We start from the raw sequence: 22,310 nt of genomic DNA, 5'->3' as shown, positions 1-22,310 counted from the left end.
TTCCTCGACAACACGACGTCGAGCGACTGACGCGACGCACGACAACGACGGGGGTGATGAGTTCCTGATGGTTGGTGGTATTTTTATTGTGCTACTTTTTTCCTTGTAGAACTTATGTACGGCAGTTTTATATTCGGGTTTCATATTTTTTTAAGGAGTTTATATTCAAAATATAAATACAAATTAATTGGAAAAAGGACGTATATACGTTTTCGAAGAATAAAGAGTCCAAGATCTTTTCTTAAAAACACAAAAATAAATTAGTTAGCGAAACAGTATATTGAAAGCAAAAGCCTAGTGACTTAGAACTCTTAACCATTCCTGTGTGCGCGTAATGTTGTCAGGGATAGAGGGGACCTACAGTTTTTATAACGAATCCAAAAAGCTTATATTTGAGAAAGCACTTTCCATGACAAGAATTACTCTTGGAGGATTATCAAATCCTCGTAAGAGGCATTATACTCATAAACAAAAAAATAGAGATATCGACTCCGAATAAACAGATAAAAAGGCAAAAAGATGAAGAAAGGGCTCTCAAGCAAATTGCGTGGGTGTTTTTTTTAAACCATAACAGTTTAAAAAAGGCAACATTTTGGTTAACCCTAAATATCTTACGAACCAAAAAGCGAGAGACTTTAATTAAATTTGATATAATAAATTGTAACGTGATATCAAACATGTATATTTTTTGAAAAAAATCCAATTAACGGTTTTTTTTATAAAGCACAAAAATTGGAAAACATTTGTCATCTCCAAAATTTTACGAATAAAAATGATTTCATCTCTAAAACAATTTTGTGCAATGAAAAATAACGTTTTTACCATTTGGTAAAATTTTTAGAAAAATCAAATTGACAGCTTTTTTATAAAAAAAAATAACATTACTCTGAGTTGGTAAAAATTGAATTTCGGCTCAAATATCTTTTCAAAAACTCGAGATTATGGCTTCAATCTTATTTTATCTTATTAAAAATAAAAAATCAAATTGACATTTAAAAAAAAAAATAAAAACTTAAAAAAAAATTTAACAAAAGTTCGTTAAAATTGATTTTTGACACAAATATCTTTTCAAAAATTTGAGATTATGGCTTCCAACTAATTTAAGCTTGTAATTAATAGTGTTTTCAACATTCGGAAAAATTTTGAGAAAAATCGAATTGACAGTTTTTTTTACAAAAAAATAAAAACCTGAACAAAAAAATTAATAAAAGTTGGTAAAGAATAATTTTCGACTCAAATATCTCTTCAAAACTTTGTGATATGGGCTTCAAACTAATTTTGTCTTATAAGAAATATTGTTCGACTAAAAATCCCGTTAGCAAAAATGTCAAAATGTTTTAAAATCAGACTATTTCATCATTATAGATAGATAGATAGATAGATAAGTTCTTTATTTTTTCAATTTTTTTATAAGTACAATATTTCATGATAAAAGATATACAAAGCATGGCTATATAAGCCGTCTGCCGGGAAAAAAAACTAATTAAATAAACAACCAAGAAAAAAAAGTACAATTTGAGTAAAAAGAGAGAATATTTCACAAAATAAGTTTCATAGTTAAAAAAAGAAAATGTAAATATAAATATAAATATTAAAGAAAACAATTTTTTTTTTTAAATTATTAGTTTTATAATGTGACTTTTAGTTTAGTCAAAACAAAGAAAAAAAAGAAAACATTGAACCATATGAAATAATGTTCACCATTAAAGTATATTTTGATATATATATATAGTATAAAGCAAGCAATAACAGGTATTTATAAGTTTAATAAAAAATGTGACTTTTAGTTTAGTCAAAACAAAAAAATTAAGGAAAAAAGAAAAATATTGGTAATGGGCTTTTAGTTTAGCTAAAACAGATAATGGTTTGTAAGTGAGAAAAAAAAAAAGCAAAAAGATAGGAAAAGAACTGTATATTTCTCAAGTTTTTTTTTTTTTTTTTAATTTTAAGGACTTTTAATTTGGTTAAAAACAAAAAAAAAAGAAAGGAGAAGATACAATCACATTAACATCGTCTTACAACTCAAAACAAACTCAAACACTCGTTTCGATATTTTCGTGCATTTCTGTAGTCAATCTTCTCTTACTTTTGAAGAAAGTACGAAATTTCATCATTATACAAAATGTAGTTGGTGATTTTAAATTTTTAAGAATAATTCTGATAACTTTTTTAGCAAAACACGAAAACCTGTAAACCTTTTAAGCACGACAAATTGAAAGACGGGATGGGAAGTTATCAGTGTGGGTCGGATCCCACCCTCTTTTTTACTTTTTGCTTTCTTTTCATTTCTGTCTGACACAATTAATTATTAATAACCCATATTTATAGAATTGTTGAAATCATGGAATGTTTTCATATATACAGAGTCGTCCAAACATTAGTGTGTCTTGGTTTTCCAGATATGAAATCATACAAACAAAAATTCTAACGAAAATAAGTGACTTATTGTATTTTTGAAATAATGCACTACATCCCAATGTTCCCAAATGATTTTACCAGAAACACATGAACTAAATTTTCAAGTATATTGCAAAAAAAGTGTGGCTAAGCCCCATGCACTCCCATAAAATTGTTAACTCCGGTTCCGAATTCAGTTAGGAAAATAAAGAAGAATAAAGCAGTAAGAATATCAAAATGGGAGAGTATGTAAAGCATTCTACACTTTTAATGGGCTTCTGAAAAAAGAATCTCTGCACTTGACAGTACTTCCGAAATTGAACTCAAAGTTGAACTGATTGGCATTCCAAGAACTTCAAGTATTGCGGCTGAATCGACCCCTAAGATCGATAGAACAAGGAAAGATAGGAATATTGTGACGGTGTTCGTGCGATTTAAAAGTTTCATTTTCAAAGCTCCTTTTTGCCCAAATATGATACTTTTACTCAAGTTTTGGACAAATGAATACTTTCTAATTATTGTTGTCCGATCATTTCTGCGTAATCGTAGAAATCCTATAGCTCAACATTTAGCAGCACTTCTCAGCACACCAAATATCTATGTTTGTGTGTGTTTCTTAAAATATTAAATCCTTCCTTATTCTTGTTTTATTTTCACTAGAAAGAAAGATCAATTGTTTTTTTTTTCAAGAAATCAATTTCTTATAAACACCCCTTTAAATATACTCTTTGATAAATATTCTTTTTTATTTTCCTTCCAATACGCATGTTTACCGATATATGTATCCGTACATAGTTTAAATTAGACAAAAGAATCAAATGCTGAAAGGATAATCTACTTTCAACGTCTCCAGAACCCATCTGTTTATCAAGTTTCGGGTCTTATAACCTTTTCTTTTTATTAAAGTCCTATTATCGTACTACTATAAAACTATTACCTAAAAGTAATTTAATGTTGAGGAAGGCAATAAAATTGAAAGGGATTTGAACATAAGGGTTAAACGAGCATACAGGCTCATCCAATGTTTTCTTACAAGTTTTTTTTTTCTTGTGTTGTTGAAGATTTAATGTTTTTTCTTTCTTTATTTTTGTTCAAATTGAATTTTAAAGAAAAATATAAATTTAAAAAAGGGGCATAACTTTTCAAATACATTATTTTTGATTTTGTAAATACAGAATAAAATCGATTGGAATTATTGTTTGGTTTATAAATGTTTATTTTTTTTATAGAACTCTTTAAGTCTGAAGCATGAATATGGAGGTGAGAGTTTTTAATAAGGTTTTAAATAATAAACAGAGATATAAATTAAATTTAAGGATCAAAATCCAAAGCATTTTGTATTAAGCGTGGATTTATTTAACCAGGGATAGGTGACATAAGAGTTCGATAATTCTTTGGAACAACTTAAAGGTTAACAGGCTTAATTTTTGGAATTCAATTTGGGTAACATGAGGTTCCTTTAAAGTAATCAAAAAAACTATAACCAGGTTCTTGAAATGATTTTTGTACGATTAGCTTAAAAATGAAACAACTCATCAACGCTTTTTCTGGTAGTCGCGAGCTTCAAGGCGAAATTACCTATATATATCAGGGCATCATCAATAAGAGAAATATTAATTTTAATGCTTAGGGAATTTGAGAAGTACTCTGTAAGAGAAGGCCTAGGTCTAAACGGATGGAATGCACAATTAATCTCTTTAATCTTGCTTTTGAGTTCGGATTTGAGGCATTCAATTTAGGTCACATCACTAAACTGTTTGTAATGCCCGTGGCATTATACTTTGGACTGTCATGCTAGAGGTCTTGGCTTCGATCTCTGCCTGTGCTTCCTAATTTTTTTTCACAGGTACTGTCTCTTGCGAGGAATTGACAAATTCTCCAATAAAAATTCTTGTCATTAGGAGTGCTTTCTCAAATTAGCCGTTCGGATTTGGCTTAAAATTGTAGATCCCCTCCATTCCTGACAACATAACTCGCACAGAGGAATGTTTGAGAGTCGTAAGTTACTAGGCTCTAGTTCTCAACGGACTGTTGCGTTACCTAATTTATTTATTTACTTAATTGGGTTTGGACGATTTTGATATATTAGAAACCACAATCAAACAGCCTAGGATTTTAAATACTAGTTAACGTTTTATTCTAAATATGTAAGTGTTTTCCAATAAGTTGTTTCACATAAATATTTGAAAAAAAAGGCTGGGATGCGACCCACACTGATAACTTCCCATCCCGTCTGTCGATTTGTCTTGCCTAAAAGTTTGTTTATATGTACTAGTATCAATTTTACCAAATTTGCCTACTATTTTTTGTAGATTTTATTTTTTATGAAAAAACGGACTGTTGGATTTTTATATAAAAATCATTGAATATTGAAAACAATATTTTCTGTAAAATAAATAAGTTTGAAGCCAATATCTAAAATTTTTGAAAAGATATTTGAGTCGAAAATCAATTTTTACCAACTTTTGTTAAATTTTTTTAGGTTTTTAATTTTTTGTACAAAAACTATCAATTCGATTTTTTTCAAAATTTTACTGAATGTTAACAACAATATTTTTTGAAAGATAAAAGTAGATAAAAGACAATATCTACATTTTTTGAAAAGATGTTTGAGTCGAAAATCAATTTTTACCAACTTTTATACATTTTTTAGGTTTTTATTTTTTGTAAAAAAAACTGTCAATTCGATTTTTCTCAAAATTTTAGCGAATGTTGAAAACAATATTTGTTATAAGATAAAATAAGTTTTAAGCCTAAATTTCAAGTTTTTGAAAAGATATTTGAATCGATATTCAATTTTTACCAACTTTGAGTAATGTTTTTTTTAGATTTTTATTTTTTATAAAAAAAAAGTCAATTCGATTTTTCCCAAAATTTTATCAGATGTCAAAAACATTGTTCTCCGTTGCTCAAAATTGTTTTGAAGATGAAATTATATTTTAGTCGTTAAATTTTGGAGGTGACAAATTTTTTTTTCAGATTTTTTGATTTATAAAAAAAACCGTTAGATAGATTTTTTTCAAAAAATATACTTCTTTGAGATCACGTTACAGTTTATTATATAAAATTTAAATCAAGTCTCTAACGTTTTTGGTTCGTAAGACATTTAGGGTTAACCAAAAAAAAACCACCCACGCAATCTTTCTGCCTTATTATCTGTATAACAAAATTTATTTGGAGTCGATATCTCTTCTAGTTCTTGAGCTATGGACAACGAAAAAATATCGCGAACGTACGGACGTACGAACGTACGTACACACGAACGCACAGACATCTTTCTAAAAATCTTTTATTTCGACTCTATTGACCTTGAAACGTCGAGAAATGTCAAAATTTTCAATTTGACAAATCGGACCCATTACAATAACTTCCTATGGGAAGTTAATAAACAGTATTTTCAAGAGAAATCAATATTTGTTTACTTTTTTCTACAGCAATAGCCAAATGGTCGCTACGACTACGGTTCCAGCAACCTATTCTTTTTATGAAATTTTCCATGAGCAATTAACACATTGGAGTTTTACAAATTCAAAAAAGATTTTCGGAATATTGGTGGTTTGTCCCGGTGTTCTCACTTCGACACATCAGTTACCGAGTTTGAAAACATTTTTAATATGTAACTTTTGTTTGTGTTCAATAAAGAATACCTTGACGAAACGCCAATATAGCAGTTTTGAGGATGAAGAGACTTTTCAACAATGAGTCATGGATTTTCCGAGCTTGAAATGTGATGTGACATCACTGAAGAGTATGCTTTCGGATACATATCAAGGATCCAATCCAGTTTGTCTTGAGTTATTTTGTTCCTAATTTAAAAAATCGGATAGGAATCAGCGAACGAAAAACCTAGACTTTCGTCACCACTAAACGGGCTAACTAAGAAATACCATAAACTGTCATATCTGCTAACATACAACAATCGACTTCGGCCTATACTATGTACTTACCTTCTCTGTCACCTATAATTGGATTTCTTGTAATGTTAATTGTCCTTGAATTTATGATATGTATATAAATAATTGACTACGACGAAAGCTATAATTGTTTAATAAATTTAGCATTACATCGTTTGTAAATGTTCAGCCTATTAGAATTGTCACTAGCCTATATTTCGAATGTACCTTCATAAATAAATTAACACTTCCTTGATTAACAAAATCACAGATCTACTTACCCTACCTACCTGCCTATACCTTGTGTAGGTATATAAGTTGAAATCAATTCATAGCCAACACGTCTAATTTCAGCATTTATAATTGATAGCATTATTAACCCACTCACTGTTCCCACTTTATAAATAGCTCTGTAGTGGGAATGCCTTATCCCCATATCCACCCTTAGGGCAATTTTAATTAAGTGCTGCTGTTATGTTCTTCAGTTAATTATTCTGTTTAATTTGGTAGCCAAATTTAAACGTTCCTTATTCGCTTGTTTCTTGTACTTCGCTATTTAAAGTCACACGATACAATAAGCCTTCCTGCACCGCAAACAAAATCCGACTTTATTGTTAAGGAGTCCATGTGATATCCTTCCATCAGCAGCTCCTTTAAGAATGAACTTAAGTAAAGTACACCCATACAAATGTATAAAATATACATAAGTACGTACGTAACGGAGCCAAGTTGTTTGTACGAGGCAATAAAACAAAAGACAAAAACACCGTTACGTTTAAAGCTTTGAAATACTACAAAAAAAATGCTGTGTTTACTTTTGTAACGCACATTTACACACGCAAAGTTTAAAGAGGTGTTTGTGTTTATGCTGTGCTTCATTTAAATAAAATTCCCTCTTGGCATGGAATAAGGAATAAGGATACAATTCTTTAACTTTTTCTTTTACTTATATTTCATGCGCACCGTTAGTCGTTGTTTATTTTTTTTTACATGAATCTACAAATCAACAATAATTCGAGATTATTTGCATAAAAATAAAACCCTGATTTTGGAAAGATATCTGTGCGCTTTTACAGTGACCATGTTTTCGGAAGTGTTTTTTTATGGTAGGTTTTAATAAAATATATCATTGCGGTTGGTGTATGGATTTATGGAGAGGGACGTGAAGGGGTGGTCATTAGAAAGAACCGGAAGCTTTAAGCAGTTGTGTAGTAGAAAAAAACCACTAATGGTTTACTATTCAATGGGATTTTTACAACAACCGATAAGTAGGGGTGCTTTCATAAATGCATGGTTGCGAAAGTCTGACGAATGCATAGTTTTCATAAATGCAAATGATAAATGTCAGATGTTCATAAAAGCAAAAAGCAAATATTTGCAGCGCAAATGTGCAACTACGAAAACTCACATGCAATCTGAATTTCTTTCTCAATAAAAGAGACAGGTATATGGTAAAAACGATTTTCTTTGATTTATTATTGAAACTGTCAAATTCTTTTCCTTGAAAATTCAAATTTCAATTGAAAACAGTAAACGGCATCACAAACTTGGTCTGGCTCAATAAAGGTAATAGTTTGCTAAAAATTAAAAGATTGTTCTGAAAATTGAATTTTATTAAAGAATGGATGATAAAGTGTGGCAACATAAATATATTCAACTTATGTTGGAAACGAGGCTACAAATGGAAAAGGAGTCCCTTTTTTCTTTTTGATAAAATAAAACTGATTAATTGATGTCTCTTAAGATTCCTTTTCTTGAGAAAATCAATGCCATGGTTTCGATTAATCCGATTTTCACAATATTCACTTATTATTATTGAAAAAAACTTTTTGTTGTCCATTATTTATCAAATTTCAAAACTTGAAGTAAGTAAAACTTCAAATTCTGACAGTCTTTTGACATATGACGCAAATCATAAGAAAGTGTTCATAAATGTAGCTTAAAACACATGCGCAAGTATTTTGTGTGACGTTAGTCTAATTGGCAATTGATCGCATGCAAACAAAGCAACCATGCATTTATGAAAGCACCCTAGGTATGATTCACTTAATTAGTCTTTTTAGGTGCGTAGGTTAAAGAATACTGTTTTCAAAGTTTAGCATTATTATTTCGTTGTATGCTACATAGTATAACGTATATTTGGAAAAATATTATTGATTTTTTTGTTGAAAAATACAATTCCCAACTTTTTTAACAAAAAACTAAAACCAAACCAGCTCAAATATCTCAAAAATGTACCAACCTTTTTGCAGATAAAAAAGTTTGATAATTTGTCAAACTTTTGCAAAAATCGACAGCCGGTGACGTACAAATGCAGAAGGTGGGCCATCTAGTTGTCATGTTGCGTTTTTTTGAAAAGATGTTTTGGCTGAATTGAAACACTAAATTATTAGCTTACAAAGTCAAATTTACTCAACAATTGAAGGCCACGACCATATACTTTGTTTTTGCTTCGCTATTTGACAATTAAGGTAGATTAAATTGGATTTTGGGCGAAAAATCGTCTTTTCTGACGAGTGGTATTTTCAAATGCCAAAAAATGATTAAATTGTTGAAACTGGGGAATCAGAATTTAATTTTTGATAACCCGTCATCCTTTTACTTTTTTTTCTTCGAATGATGCTGCGAACAATGGTACGCTTTAGAGAACCATTTCAACCGAAAAGGTTTTCATATAATGGTTTTGAAGGTATGGATTTGGACCACCACTGCTTCATGTATGATGGTGAAATCCCACACTTTACAGCGCACCAAGTCATCAATGTTGTGCAATCACTTCAAAAACTTAAGACCAATATCATCCTAGAAATCCTTGAACTACAGCCCAAAACAATCTACAAGGTTTAGGAAAATTGAAGTGACACAATGCCACCTAGACCGCCATTGAGTGATTTTGTGTTCCATAATAATAACTTCGAAATTCTGTTGCATTTTAAAAAATAAACATGTCTTTGGCCCACTCTGTGTCCAACAGATAATAGTTGATAGGGTATATTTTTATGGATCTCCACTTAACTCATGGAGTTCAAGATTGGTGTTTTATAAATAACAGATTCCGAAACAAAAAAAAAAACAGGTCTTAAATAAGAGAAGTATACAAATATTTAAAAATCGATTTTGTATAGTTTGAATATCATTAAATGAGATAAAAAAGATGAGGCTCTCTGCTTCATTATTTTTACTTACTTATCAAAATACCAAACCAAACTTCTTCAGTTGTAGCATTGACAGTTGCTTTTTTTTTTAAATACTATAAGTCAGTCACAACCAATATTCTGGATATGATAATTAAGTTTATTATTATTATTAAATTCCCATACGAAAATATTTTAATGGGTCGAAAATAAATGTTTACCAAGTTTAAGTATTTTTAACTTCCCATAGGAAGTTATTGTAATGGGTCCGATTTGTCAAATTGAAAATTTTGACATTTCTCGACTTAGAAAGATGTCTGTGCGTGCGTGTGTACGTACGTTCGTACGTCCGTACGTCCGTACGTTCGCGACGTTTTTTTCGTTGTCCATAGCTCAAGAACCAGAAAAGATATCGACTCCAAATAAATTTTGTTATACAGATAATAAGGCAGAAAGATGCAGAAAGGGCTCTCAAGAAAATTGCGTGGGTGGTTTTTTTACCATAGCAGTTTTAAAAAAAGGTGCAAATTTTGGTTAACCCTAAATATCTTACGAACCAAAAACGTTAGAGACTTAAATTAAATTTTATAATTATAATAAAATGTAACGTGATCTCAAAAAAATATATTTTTTGAAAAAAATATATCTAACGGTTTTTTTTATAAATCAAAAAAACTGAAAAAAAAAAATTTTGTCACCTCCAAAATTTAACGACTAAAATATAATTTCATCTCCAAAAAAATTTTGAGCAACGGAGAACAATGTTTTTGAAATCTGATAAAATTTTGAAAAAAATCGAATTGACAGTTTTTTTTATAAAAAATAAAAATCTACAAAAAACATTACTCAAAGTTGGTAAAAATTGAATATCGATTCAAATATCTTTTCAAAAACTTGAAATTTACGCTTAAAACTTTTTTATCTTATAACAAATATTGTTTTAAACATTTGATAAAAATAAAAAAAAAAATAAAAACCTAAATAAAAATAATAAAAGTTGGTAAAAATTCATTTTCGACTATTCGAATATCTTTTCAAAACTTTTAGATATTGGCTTATATTCACTTTTATCTTTCAAAAACTATTGTTTTCAACGTGCAGTAAGATTTTGAAAAAAAAATCGAATTAATAGTTTTTTTACAAAAAATTAAAAACCGAAAAAAAATAACAAAAGTTGGTAAAAATTGAATATAGACTCAAATATCTTTTCAAAACTTTGAGATATTGGCTTTAATTTACTTTTATCTTTCAAAAAATATTGTTGTCAACATTCAGTAAAATTTTAAATAAAATCGAATTGACAGTTTTTTTTACAAAAAATTAAAAACCGGAAAAAAATTAATAAAAGTTGGTAAAAATTGATTTTCGACTCAAATATCTGTTCAAAACTTTGAAATATTGGCTTTAATTTACTTTTATCTTTTAAAAAATATTGTTGTCAACATTCAGGAAAACTTTGAATAAAATCCAATTAACAGTTTTTTTTACAAAAAATTAAAAACCGAAACAAAATTAATAAAAGTTGGTAAAAATTGATTTTCGACTCAAATATCTGTTCAAAACTTTGAAATATTGGCTTTAATTTACTTTTATCTTTCAAAAAATATTGTTGTCAACATTCAGTAAAATTTTGAATAAAATCGAATTGACAGTTTTTTTACAAAAAATTAAAAACCGAAAAAAAATTAATAAAAGTTGATAAAAATTGATTTTCGACTCAAACTTCAAACTTATTTATTTTACAGAAAATATTGTTTTCAATATTCAATAATTTTTATATAAAAATCCAACAGTCCATTATTTTTCATAAAAAATAAAATCTACAAAAAATATTACGCAAATTTGGTAAAATTGATACGAGTACATATAGGCAAACTTTTAAGCAAGACAAATCGACAGACTGGATGGGAAGTTATCAGTGTGGGTCGCATCACAGCCTCTTTTTTTTTTTAGGTTTGTATTAAAAAAAAAAAACTGTCAATTCGATTTTTCTCAAAATTTTTTCGAATGTTGAAAACAATATTTCTTACAAGTTTAAATTAGTTGAAAGCCATAATCTCAAATTTTTAAAAAGGTATTTGAGCCGAAAATTAATTTTTAATAACTTTGAGTATTGTTTTTTTTTTAGGTTTTTATGTTTTATAAAAAGAAACTATCAATTCGATTTTTCTCAAAATTTTATCAGATGTTAAAAACATTATTTTTCGTTCCACTGTTTTTTGGAGATAAAATCATTTTTCGTTCATAAAATGTTTGAGGTGATAAATATTTTTTTTTTTGTTTAAAAAAAATGCCCGTAATTGGAATTTTTTCAAAAATATATTTAATTGGTATCTCGTTACAATATATAATTTAAAATTTAATGCAAGTCTCTAGCGATATTTTGGTATGTGAGGTACTTAGGGTTAACCAAAAATTTTACCTTTTTTTTAAATTGTTATGGTAAAAAAAAACCAGCCAAGCAATTTTTTGAGAGTCCTATCTGTATCTTTCTGCATTATTATTTGTATAATAAAATTTATTTGAAGTAGATATCTCTACTGGTTCTTGGGCTATGGAAGACGAAAAAAAATCTTTGCGAACGTCGAAACGACGAACAAACGTACACACGCGCGCACGTAAGGATGCGCACGCATTAAATTCTTTTTTTTATTTAGATTTTAGGAACTTTAAAATGCGAAAAATGTCAATTCGACAAATCGGGCCTGTTACAATAACTTACTATGGGAAATTAAAAATTGAAAAACAGAATTATAAAACTAGAATTTTAACCCTCTCCCACTTCCTTCCCGAAACACAAAGAATATCTTTTGACAGTAAAAACTTAACCCAGCGTAACACTTTAAAACTGATGGATCAAATCTTAAACCAATTTTTAATCGTTAATTGCTTGTTTGTTCTTCCCGAACTGTGCTAGCTTATTGGTAAAATGATAGAGTGTATACTTTTGTTTCAGTTATCAAAAAAGAATAAGTCCATAATATTACATTTCGCAACCACAAAATCAAAAACGAGTTACTGTGCTTTGCTTAGATGGCAATACGCCTTAGTTCAAACCTCCAAACCTATTTAACTTTTTTTATATTAACACTTGAATTAATTCATGTGGCCAAGTCTATAGACCCACCAGCTATGCGTTAAAATGATTTTGTTGATTCCTGTATAAAATAAAATCACATCATCAACACCGTTTAGATAATGACGAAATTGTGGTTTACGTATACCTAATTTGTATTCTATAGATATGTATCCAACAACTGGATTCTGGATTTTGGATTCAGGATTCAGGATTCAGGATCCTGGAATGGGATGAGATGCCATTTAGTTTTCGGTGAAAAAAAGGATTAGCTGTGTGTTATTTGCACTTAAATAGTGGATGCTATAATACCACTTAATGGTTATTGGGTTTGGGATTTAATTAAGTGGAATTACGAATAGAATTATATGAGATGAGAATGTTCGATCACAGTATTATGTTGCATAAATGGGCTTATTTTATTTGAGTATTTGGATTAATATTATTAAGTGGTTTCGAATTGTACTACAGCGAGTTTGTTGAAGTTTATCTACTTGGAAAATTATTGAGTACCTTCCTATCTATACTTATATGTATATAATATATACCATAAAAATACCTTATAACTATTTTCTATTTCCGTTCTACATATCTCTATAATTATGTACTCATTTGTATAGAATAGAGTGTATTTTTTTGTAAAGCTAACATGAGTTTGATTTTCATAAGTAGGACGATTACGGCTGTACTTATCAGTTATTATATACCTTCTTCCGATTTTGGGATCATGGATAAAGTGGTGTTGATTTCATTCAAATTCTTAGGATTTATTTAGCTCAATTGATTAGAGGGAGGAATGTAAACGACTGTAATACTGCTAATAAAAGGTGTTGTTTTTTAGAAGTGTTGCTTACAAGAAGAAATAGAATGCATACGATCTTGGAGGACAGCTTCATTTTTGAAAAATGTTAACCAATGATTTCATCTGCCAATAGAACAGACCAAACAATGATTTCTTGAGGATGTAACGATCATGTTTCAACAATGGCTAAAGACCTTTAAGTTAATGTACAATAGATTTTCATCAAAAACGATTCCAAAAAAAAGAGGCTTGGATGCGACCCACGTTGATAACTTCCCACCCCGTCTGTCTATTTGTCTTGTTTAAAATTTTGTAGTTTTTCGTGTTGGGTTTAAAAAGATGTTAATTGAATTATTCTTAAACATTTTTAAATTACCAACAATATTTTTCATATAACGAAATAGTTTAGTTTGAAAATCTCGTTTAGTTAAATAGATTTTTGGTCGAAAAATTTTGTTTGCCAATTATAGTACCATTTCTTAAATTTTTACAAATTGGATGAATGAAATTAATTTTAGAGGTATCAAGAACCGAACTTAAGTTTTTAACAAATTTGGGTACTAAATTTTGTTGATTTTATTTTTTATGAAAAAACCGACTATCGAAAACAATATTTTTTGTGAAAAAAAAAAGAGTTTGAAGACAATATTTTTAATTTTTAAAAGCTTTTTGAGTCGTTATTAAATATGTATATACCAATTTTTAGTATTCTTTTTTTGTTAGGTTTTTGTTTTTGTAAGAAAACAGATTTTGCACAATATTTTACTGAATGTTGACAACTATTTTTTTAAAAGATAGAAGTAGTTTCAACCCAATGTCTTAAAAAGTAATTTGAGTGGAAAATCAATTTTTACAAATTTGTATTAATTTTTTTGTTCAGATTTTTATTTTTGTACCTAAACAAAACTGTTAATTCGATTATTCTCAAAATGTGTCTAAATGTTGAAAACAATATTTCTTATAAGTTAAAATTAATTGGAAGCCATAATCTTGAGTTTTTGAAGAGATATTTGAGTCGAAAATCAATTTTTAAGATTTTTTGTTAATTTTCTTTAACATTTTTTGTAAAAAAAACTGTCAAATCATTTTTTCTCAAAATTGTACTCACTATTGACAACAATAATTTTTAATAGATTAAAGAAGTTTAAAGCGAATATCTCAAAGTTTTGAAAAGATATTGGAGTCGAAAAGCAATTTTGACCAACTTTTATTATTTGTTTGCTTAGGTTTTTTTATTTTTTGTAAGAAAACTGTCAATTCGATTTTTCTCAAAACATTTAAGAATATTGACAACAATATTTTGTATAAGTTAAAATAAGTTGAAAGCCATAATTTTAAATTTTTGAAAAGATATTTTAGCCGAATTTCAATTTTTACCAACTTTGAGTAATGTTTTTTAGGGTTTTTATTTTTAATAAAAAAAAACTGTCCATTAGATTTTTCTCAAAATTTTACCAGATCTTGAAAACCTTATTTTCGTTGCACAAAATAACTTTTGAGATAAAATCATTTTGTATTCGTAAAATTTTCGAGGTGACAACATTTTTTTCAGTATTTTTAATTTATAAAAATTAAACGTTAATTGGATTTTTTTCAAAAAAATATACTTGTTTTGTATCACGTTACAATATATTTGATGAAGATAATTGTGAACCAACCTGTGTATATCTCTTTATGTCAACGCTCATGCTAATGCTAACTCAACTCAATGTCATTTAGTAGACCATTCAATGAATTCTCTTGCTTATATATTTTACTTTATACCTTTTGTTAATCACTTGCTAATAAACTCTCGAACAGAACACTTGACTTTTCATTTAAAGGCACAACAGGTTATGGGCCCAGGTTGTTCGCTAAGTAAAGTCAAGTATAGTGTTTTTTTTATGAAATCAAGTAGCGGTTTATTTTAATTTTGATTAAAGTTCGAATAGAAGTAAATTTGTAATTATGAGTTCGTCTCATTATCAAATTGAAAAGTTGGATGATCACAACTATGGTGGTTGGTCTGTCCAAATGAGAAGTGTGCTCATAATTTCTAATCTATGGAGTTATGTGAACTGTGGCACAGTGAAGCAGGAGGCTATGACTCCAGCTCAAGTCTCAAAATGGGATTCCAAAGATGGTAAAGCTCTTGCTAACATTATTTTAAATATAAAATCGTCTCAGGTAATCCACGTAAAACATTGTCTCACTTCGAAGTCTGCATGGGACAGTTTGAAGGCAGTACATCAACCACGTGGTCCCGCAAGAAAGATCACACTTTTTAAGCAATTGTTACACATGAAGCTAGGAGAAAAGGAAAGTATGCCTGAATATGTGAATCGATTTACAGACATTGTTGAAAAACTCTCTAAAATTGAGTTTGCAATTAATGACGAATTGCTTGTGATAATTTTGCTTTCAAGTCTAACAAAATGTTTGGAGAGCTTTGTTGTTGCCATGGAGGCTCGCGATACGCTAACAGATTTGAGTTCTCTGAAAGTAAAGCTTCTGGAGGAGGGAGATCGTCATTTAGACAAGGGAGAACTTGTCGGGAAAGATGATGTAGGTTTTGAGCAAGCGTACGCAGTGCGATCTAGTAGTAAACCGAAATTTGTCCACAAAAAGAGGATTTTCGGAAAATGTTATAACTGCGGGAAGAGGGGGCATTTCGCGTCAAAGTGTTCGGAGCCAAGAAAGTCCTATGAGCATAAGTCAGTTGCTTCTTTTTCCATGTTGTCGGCTTCTCATAACAACGTACTTGGACCAGAATACTGGTGTATCAATAGCGGTGCAACCTCACATATATGTTGCTATGAGTCTTTATTCATTACAATGCGCGAGTGCGATGAACAAATAAAATTAGCTGGTGATAATCATATAACGGCCAGTGGCGTTGGTACCGTTGTTCTCAAAACTGAATTTTGTGAGCTAAGATTAAATAACGTTCTTTTTGTTCCTGGTCTGAAAGCTAATTTTATTTCTGTTAGCAAAGCAATAGAAAATGGCTGCCTTATTAAGTTCACCAAAGATAGTGCCTTAATAAAAAAGAAAGATGAAACAATTTTAATTGCATACTTAGAGAATGATCTTTTTGTGTTTAAGTATCGTCAATCCAAGATTTTATATGCATGCAACTCGAATGTAAGTAATTTTAAGAAATGACATGATAGATACGGCCACCTTAACGTCAACAGCATGCGTAATGTATATTCAAAGAAGATGGTTAATGGGTTCTCACAAGGTAATGCCCCACAAAATTTTCAATGTAAGATTTGCATGAAAGGAAATATGTGTGCTAAGCCTTTTCCGAATGAGTCACTTACAAGGTCAAACGATATATTAGAACTCATTCATACAGATATTTGTGGGCCTATGAAGAGGGTTTCACTCGGAGGAGCACGATATTTCGTGACATTCATTGATGATAGATCACGCAAAATGTCCGTCTATTTTATGAAAGCAAAGAGTGAAGTTTTTGAGATTTTTCGAAAGTTCAAGTCTTTGGTAGAACGCGAAACTAGAAAGGTTATAAAAACTCTGAGAAGTGACAACGCCAGTGAGTACCGCAGCCAAGATTTCGCGAATTATTTGGAGAACTATGGAATAGGTCGACAGTTCTCTGTTGTTTACACTCCGCAACAAAATGGAGTTGCAGAAAGGGCCAACGGAACAATCGTAGAGATGGCGAGATGCATGCTCATTCAATCTGGGCTTGATGAATATATGTGGGCTGAGGCTGTGAACACGGCAGTGTACCTAAGAAATCGATGCCCAACGAAAATTCTAGAAGACGTCACTCCAAAAGAAGTGTGGACCCGCCGGAAGCCGAATGTTAGCCATTTGAGAACCTTTGGCTGTACTGCCATAGCCCTTAATAAAGCTAATTTTTTTCAAAATTTCAGCCCAAAGGTGAAGAATATTTGATGGTTGGTTACTCTGGAACTTCGAAGGCATATCGATTGTACGATAGAATAAGAAGGAAGGTTATTGAGCGAAGGGATGTGTCTTTTATTGAAACCGAACACACTCTTGGTAATATTGATGATTCTGGCGGCTTTTTATTACAAGCCGAACAGAAAGAAGAAGATGAAAATAGAGAAGTTCAATGCCAACAAGAAACCTCCAGTTCCATAAAAGCCAATAGATATCCAAAGCGAAAACGGTCGATTACCAGCAGTGACGAAGATGATAACAAAACGACGACGACGACGCCGACGACGATTGTTAGAGGTAGGCCGAAGATTATCAGAACCGGTAAGCGTGGAAGACCACGAAAGCAATTCAATGTTTTAAATAGTATTGAAACAACAAATAAGATTATCATTCCACAAACCATGTCCGAAGCCTTAGCTCTTCCCGAGTCTTTGATGTGGAAAAAAGCAGTAGCTGAGGAATATAAGAATCTCATATCCAACAATACATGGGATTTAGTTGAGCTTCCTGAAGGTCAAAAACCTATAGGCTGCCGATGGGTTTTTACGGTGAAGAATGATGAACATGGTACACTTCAAAGATTTAAGTCGCGGCTGGTAGCTAAACGATTCAGTCAGATTTTCGGAATCAATTATAAAGAAACTTTTTCACCAGTGATAAGATATTCCACAATTCGAATCATCCTTGCCTAAGCTGTTGAAAAGAAGCTTTTTCTCCACCAAATGGACGTGTCGTCTGCGTATTTGAATGGAAAACTTCAAGAAGACGTGTATATGGAACAACCGGAGTATTTTGGTAAACCGAAGAATCCCGAGAAGGTTTTGAAGCTCAGAAATGCTTTATATGGTTTAAAGCAATCAGGGAAAGCATGGAATGAAAAGCGCGATTCCATATTAAGAAAATCAGCTTATTTTGAATCTTTTACGGGAAACTGAAATGACAGAATGCAGACAAAATCAAACTCCGTTAGAGTCTGGGCAGCAGTTCGGATGTCAAGATGAAAACTGTAAGCCAGCTAACAGAGAACAATACCAGTCCACTATCGGGTCATTAACCTACTTGTCGATTTCAACACGGCCTGATATCATTCATTCGGTTAGCAAATTGTCACGTTTTAATTCGGATCCACACGAGGAACACTTTACAGCAGTCAAACACTTATTAAGGTACCTAAACTGCACTAACTACAAAGTGTATTATTATCCTACAGGTAAACAGCTCGAGGGGTTTGTTGATGCTGATTGGGGTGCTGACGTTGTTGACCGAAAGTCATACACTGGCTTTGTGTTTATGCTTGCTGGAGCTGCCATATCTTGGGAGTCCAAGAAGCAACAAACTTTGGCACTAAGCAGTACCGAGGCGGAGTACATGGTCTTATCCGCATCGGCTAAAGAAGCTGTTTATCTAAAGAGATTGGTATGTGAGCTTGGAGGGGGCGAGTTTGCTACATCGAAAATTGTTTTGAACGGTGATAACCTCAGTGCTCAACAGCTTGTGAAGAATCCTGTTCACCATCCTCGGAGCAAGCCCATCGATATTAAATATCACCATATAAGAGAGGTGTACAGCAACGGTGCCATCAACCTGAACTACATTCCAACCAATGACATGATAGCAGATGTCTTAACAAAAAATCTACAAACAGTGAAACATCATAGATTTTGTAAACTTTTAGGACTTATTTAGTTCAAGATTTTGTATGTACCTATGCATTTATTTTTATTATTAGAAGCAAATGTCAAAATGAAGTTAAAATTAATTTTGTAATTCGCGTTCAGGGAGAGTGTTGAAGATAATTGTGAACCAATCTATGTACGAGTATATCTGTTTATGTCAACGCTCATGCTAATGCTAACTTAACTCAATTTCATTTAGTAGACCATTCAATAAATTCGTAAGATATTTAGGGTTAACCGAAATGTTCACCTTTTTTAAACTGCTATGGTAAAAAAATTGCCTACGCAATTTTCTTGAGAGCCCTTTCTTCATCTTTCTGCCTTTTTATCCGTATAACAAAATTTATTTTAAGTCAATATCTCTTCTGGTTCTTGAGCTATGGACAACGAAAAAAAAGTCGCGAACGTACAGACGTACGATCGTACGTATACCCGATCGAACAGACATCTTTATAAAAATCTTTTATTTCTACTCTAGAGACCTTGAAACGTCGAGAAATGTCAAAAGTTTCTATTTGACAAATCGGACTTCCTATTGGAAGTTAACAAAACACCAATAACACTAGTTAATTAAATCGCGGTTGTCAAGTTGCAAAAATGTTTTTTCTAAGAATATTATACTTTGGTATCGAATATTTTATGGTCCATATCTGTTTTCCAAACTCTCTGTTCCTACTCGTACCTAAAGTTCTTACGTGAAATAAGACCAATGACATATAACAAAATTCAGTTCAATCATTATTTAATATTCGACTGCATTTAGTTTGGACCAAAAATTAAAATTCCCTCAAAATAAAAAAAAAGTTTCACTGATTCACTGATCACTTCTTAGCATTTCCTAAACATAAATTTTTTTATGAAGCCATTCAGTAGATATTTAACGCTTTTTAAGACCATGTTTTTCACATTTGTAGAAAAATAAATAACACATCCTGACCTATTTCAAATTTAGCTAATTAAACGTAAACGAAATGATTGTGATGTGATGTGAATTTATATTTTCTTCTCATCGAAAATTAATTAATAAATACCATTACAATAGAATCTGATGAGAAGTTTGTCGATAACGCATAAAAGATGTTAATGTTTCAATTAAAAATCCTCATTGCTTAGTTATATAAATATAAAATTAAATTGTTTGTCCCTAAAGAAACCCATGGCTTTTAAATAAATCTTTATTTATTAAATAAACTCTTTACTATACTCTTTTACTGCTGGCTTAATACCAATTAGTGTCAAATATTTAGAACCCAGCACTTACCCGTAATTGCTATAGTAAATAAGATTTATATTTTGATAGTACCCTGTATATACCAGTTAAGCTTTATCTATCCATCTATCTTTTAATCTCAATTTTTAAATCTAAAATGGCACCCTAGAAAGCACTTTAAAATAATTCATTTTCCATCACACTTCACACCCATAATAATGTCCAACGATAAACAGTGTGATTAACTGCTTCGCCACTCTCGGGTACTTTCAATTAGGCCAAACGTTTAACTGGATCATTAAGCCGTCCAAACACTGGCAATGGCACTAGTACTAGCACTGACAATGGCTATACACTATAATCCGCCTGCTCCACCCAAATACACGCAAAACACAACCCCGAGTGCACAAACAACAAACACACTCCCATGCGCATACATAAACATAGTTTGTGAAATTATTTATGCTGTTGTTACCAAAACAACCCTTTTTTATCACCACACCACACGACCCCATACCACATCAAATAACGCCCCCTGGACTATGGTTAAGTTTGCCAAAAACAACGACTTACCCATGACAATGCACTCCTGTGCTGGATTGACAGTCGTGCTGGGTGCCACTGTTATGTTCAAGACCGAATTGTTTGCGTTTGTTGTGCTTTGGAGACCGCCCTCCTCGTGTTTCGGCACCGACGACAACGACAACAACGACGAGGAGGAGGAGGAGGACGACGATGCATTCGCAATTGAGTCAGCTTCCAGGATAATTGGAGCATTGTGTGCACTGTGATGGCTGATGATTAGAGCCAGGTCCATTGCAGCGCTGGCATTGAACTCCGAACTAAAGTCGTTAAATGAGCTGCGAAAAGATGTTGCCCCAACGCCTTTTTGCTGTTCGTTGTTCTGCTGCTTAATGCTGATGCTGCTCTCCGAATTGAAAGATGACGGGAAGATAGTGTGGCTGCTATCATCATTGGGGCCATCACGAAGGATACCATCATGGTCGTCGACTTCTTGGAACTGTGCTGCTATTGTTGTTGTGCGGTTGTGGTGGACAAGTTGTGTTGGATGCCTTGTGTCGACCATGTTTAACATGCCTGCAGGATGGCCACTAATATATTGAATTTCGGTATTTGATTGGTCCTCCTTTGGGTGTTCCTTTAAAGAAAAGTAAATACATATATGTATGAAAATGGATTCAACTATTTATATGTACAGAAAATGTAGATTTTGTTAATTAAATTGCGGCTGCAACTGAGGGAGGGTGGGGTTTTTCTGCAAATAGTTTATGATTATTTTCCTTTGCTTAAATGGGTGGCAATTATTGGCATTGGAAACCGCAACATATACTTACATACATATTCTATGTAAAGAGTGAAGAAAATTTAATCAGAGCAAAAATATCTGAGTGGTTAAAACTTTTCTTAATTTGGGTTTTGGGGATCAGATCAGGAGATGAAGTTGAGTTATTGTTGGTTGTTAATTTTAACATATTAAATGCTTTGAAGATTTTTTGGTTGTGCACAACATTTTTGATAAATATTTCAACAATATACTAAAAATACGAATGACATTTGTCTAAAGCATCAATTTCAATGCATTGTAAAACAAAGTTATTAATAAGTTCACAGACAATTCTTAAGAACTATTGTGTACGTACGATCGTACGTCTGTACGCCCGTACCTTTGTACGTCTGTTCGTCCCTACGTCCGTACGTTCGCGACGTTTTTTCGTCGTCCATAGCTCAAGAACCAATAAAGATATCGACTTTAAATAAATGTTGTTATACAGATAATACGGCAAAAAGATGCAGAAAGCGCTCTCAAGAAAATTGCGTGGGTGGTTTTTTTTACCATAGTAGTTTCAAAAAAAGGTGAAACATGTGGTTTACCTTAAAATATCTCACGAACCAATAACGATAGAGGCTTGAATTAAATTTTATATTATATATCGTAACGTAATACCAAACAAATATATATTTGAAAAGAAAAACCAATCAACATGTTTTTTGTATAAATCTAAAAAATTTGAAAAAAATGTGTCCCCCTCAAAATTTTGCGAATAAAAACGAGTTCATATTCAAAATAATTTTGTGCATCGAAAAATAACGTAAAAATCAAATTAACAGTTCTTTTAGAACAATAAAAACCTAAACAAAATCATTACTCAAACTTGATAAAAATTGAATTTCGACTCAAATATCTT

The 22,310-nt window shown here is 31.2% G+C and overlaps 1 protein-coding gene across 2 annotated transcripts in view; it reads right to left on the bottom strand.

Moving 5' to 3' along the window:
- The window catches only part of LOC129951932 (uncharacterized), a 151,735-nt gene that overhangs the window by 46,090 nt on the left and 83,335 nt on the right, over window positions 1-22,310 (bottom strand). For both annotated transcript variants that reach the window (XM_056064299.1, XM_056064300.1), the window contains exon 6: window positions 20,677-21,262. In XM_056064299.1, the coding sequence (XP_055920274.1) occupies window positions 20,677-21,262 (586 nt within the window). The remainder of the gene's footprint in view (window positions 1-20,676; window positions 21,263-22,310) is intronic.

The sequence above is a fragment of the Eupeodes corollae genome, chromosome 3, assembly GCF_945859685.1.
Source record: "Eupeodes corollae chromosome 3, idEupCoro1.1, whole genome shotgun sequence".
Classification (NCBI taxonomy): Eukaryota; Metazoa; Arthropoda; class Insecta; order Diptera; family Syrphidae; genus Eupeodes; species Eupeodes corollae.
Note: the sequence above shows the minus strand (reverse complement) of the source record. Positions and strands in the feature narration are given on the sequence as shown.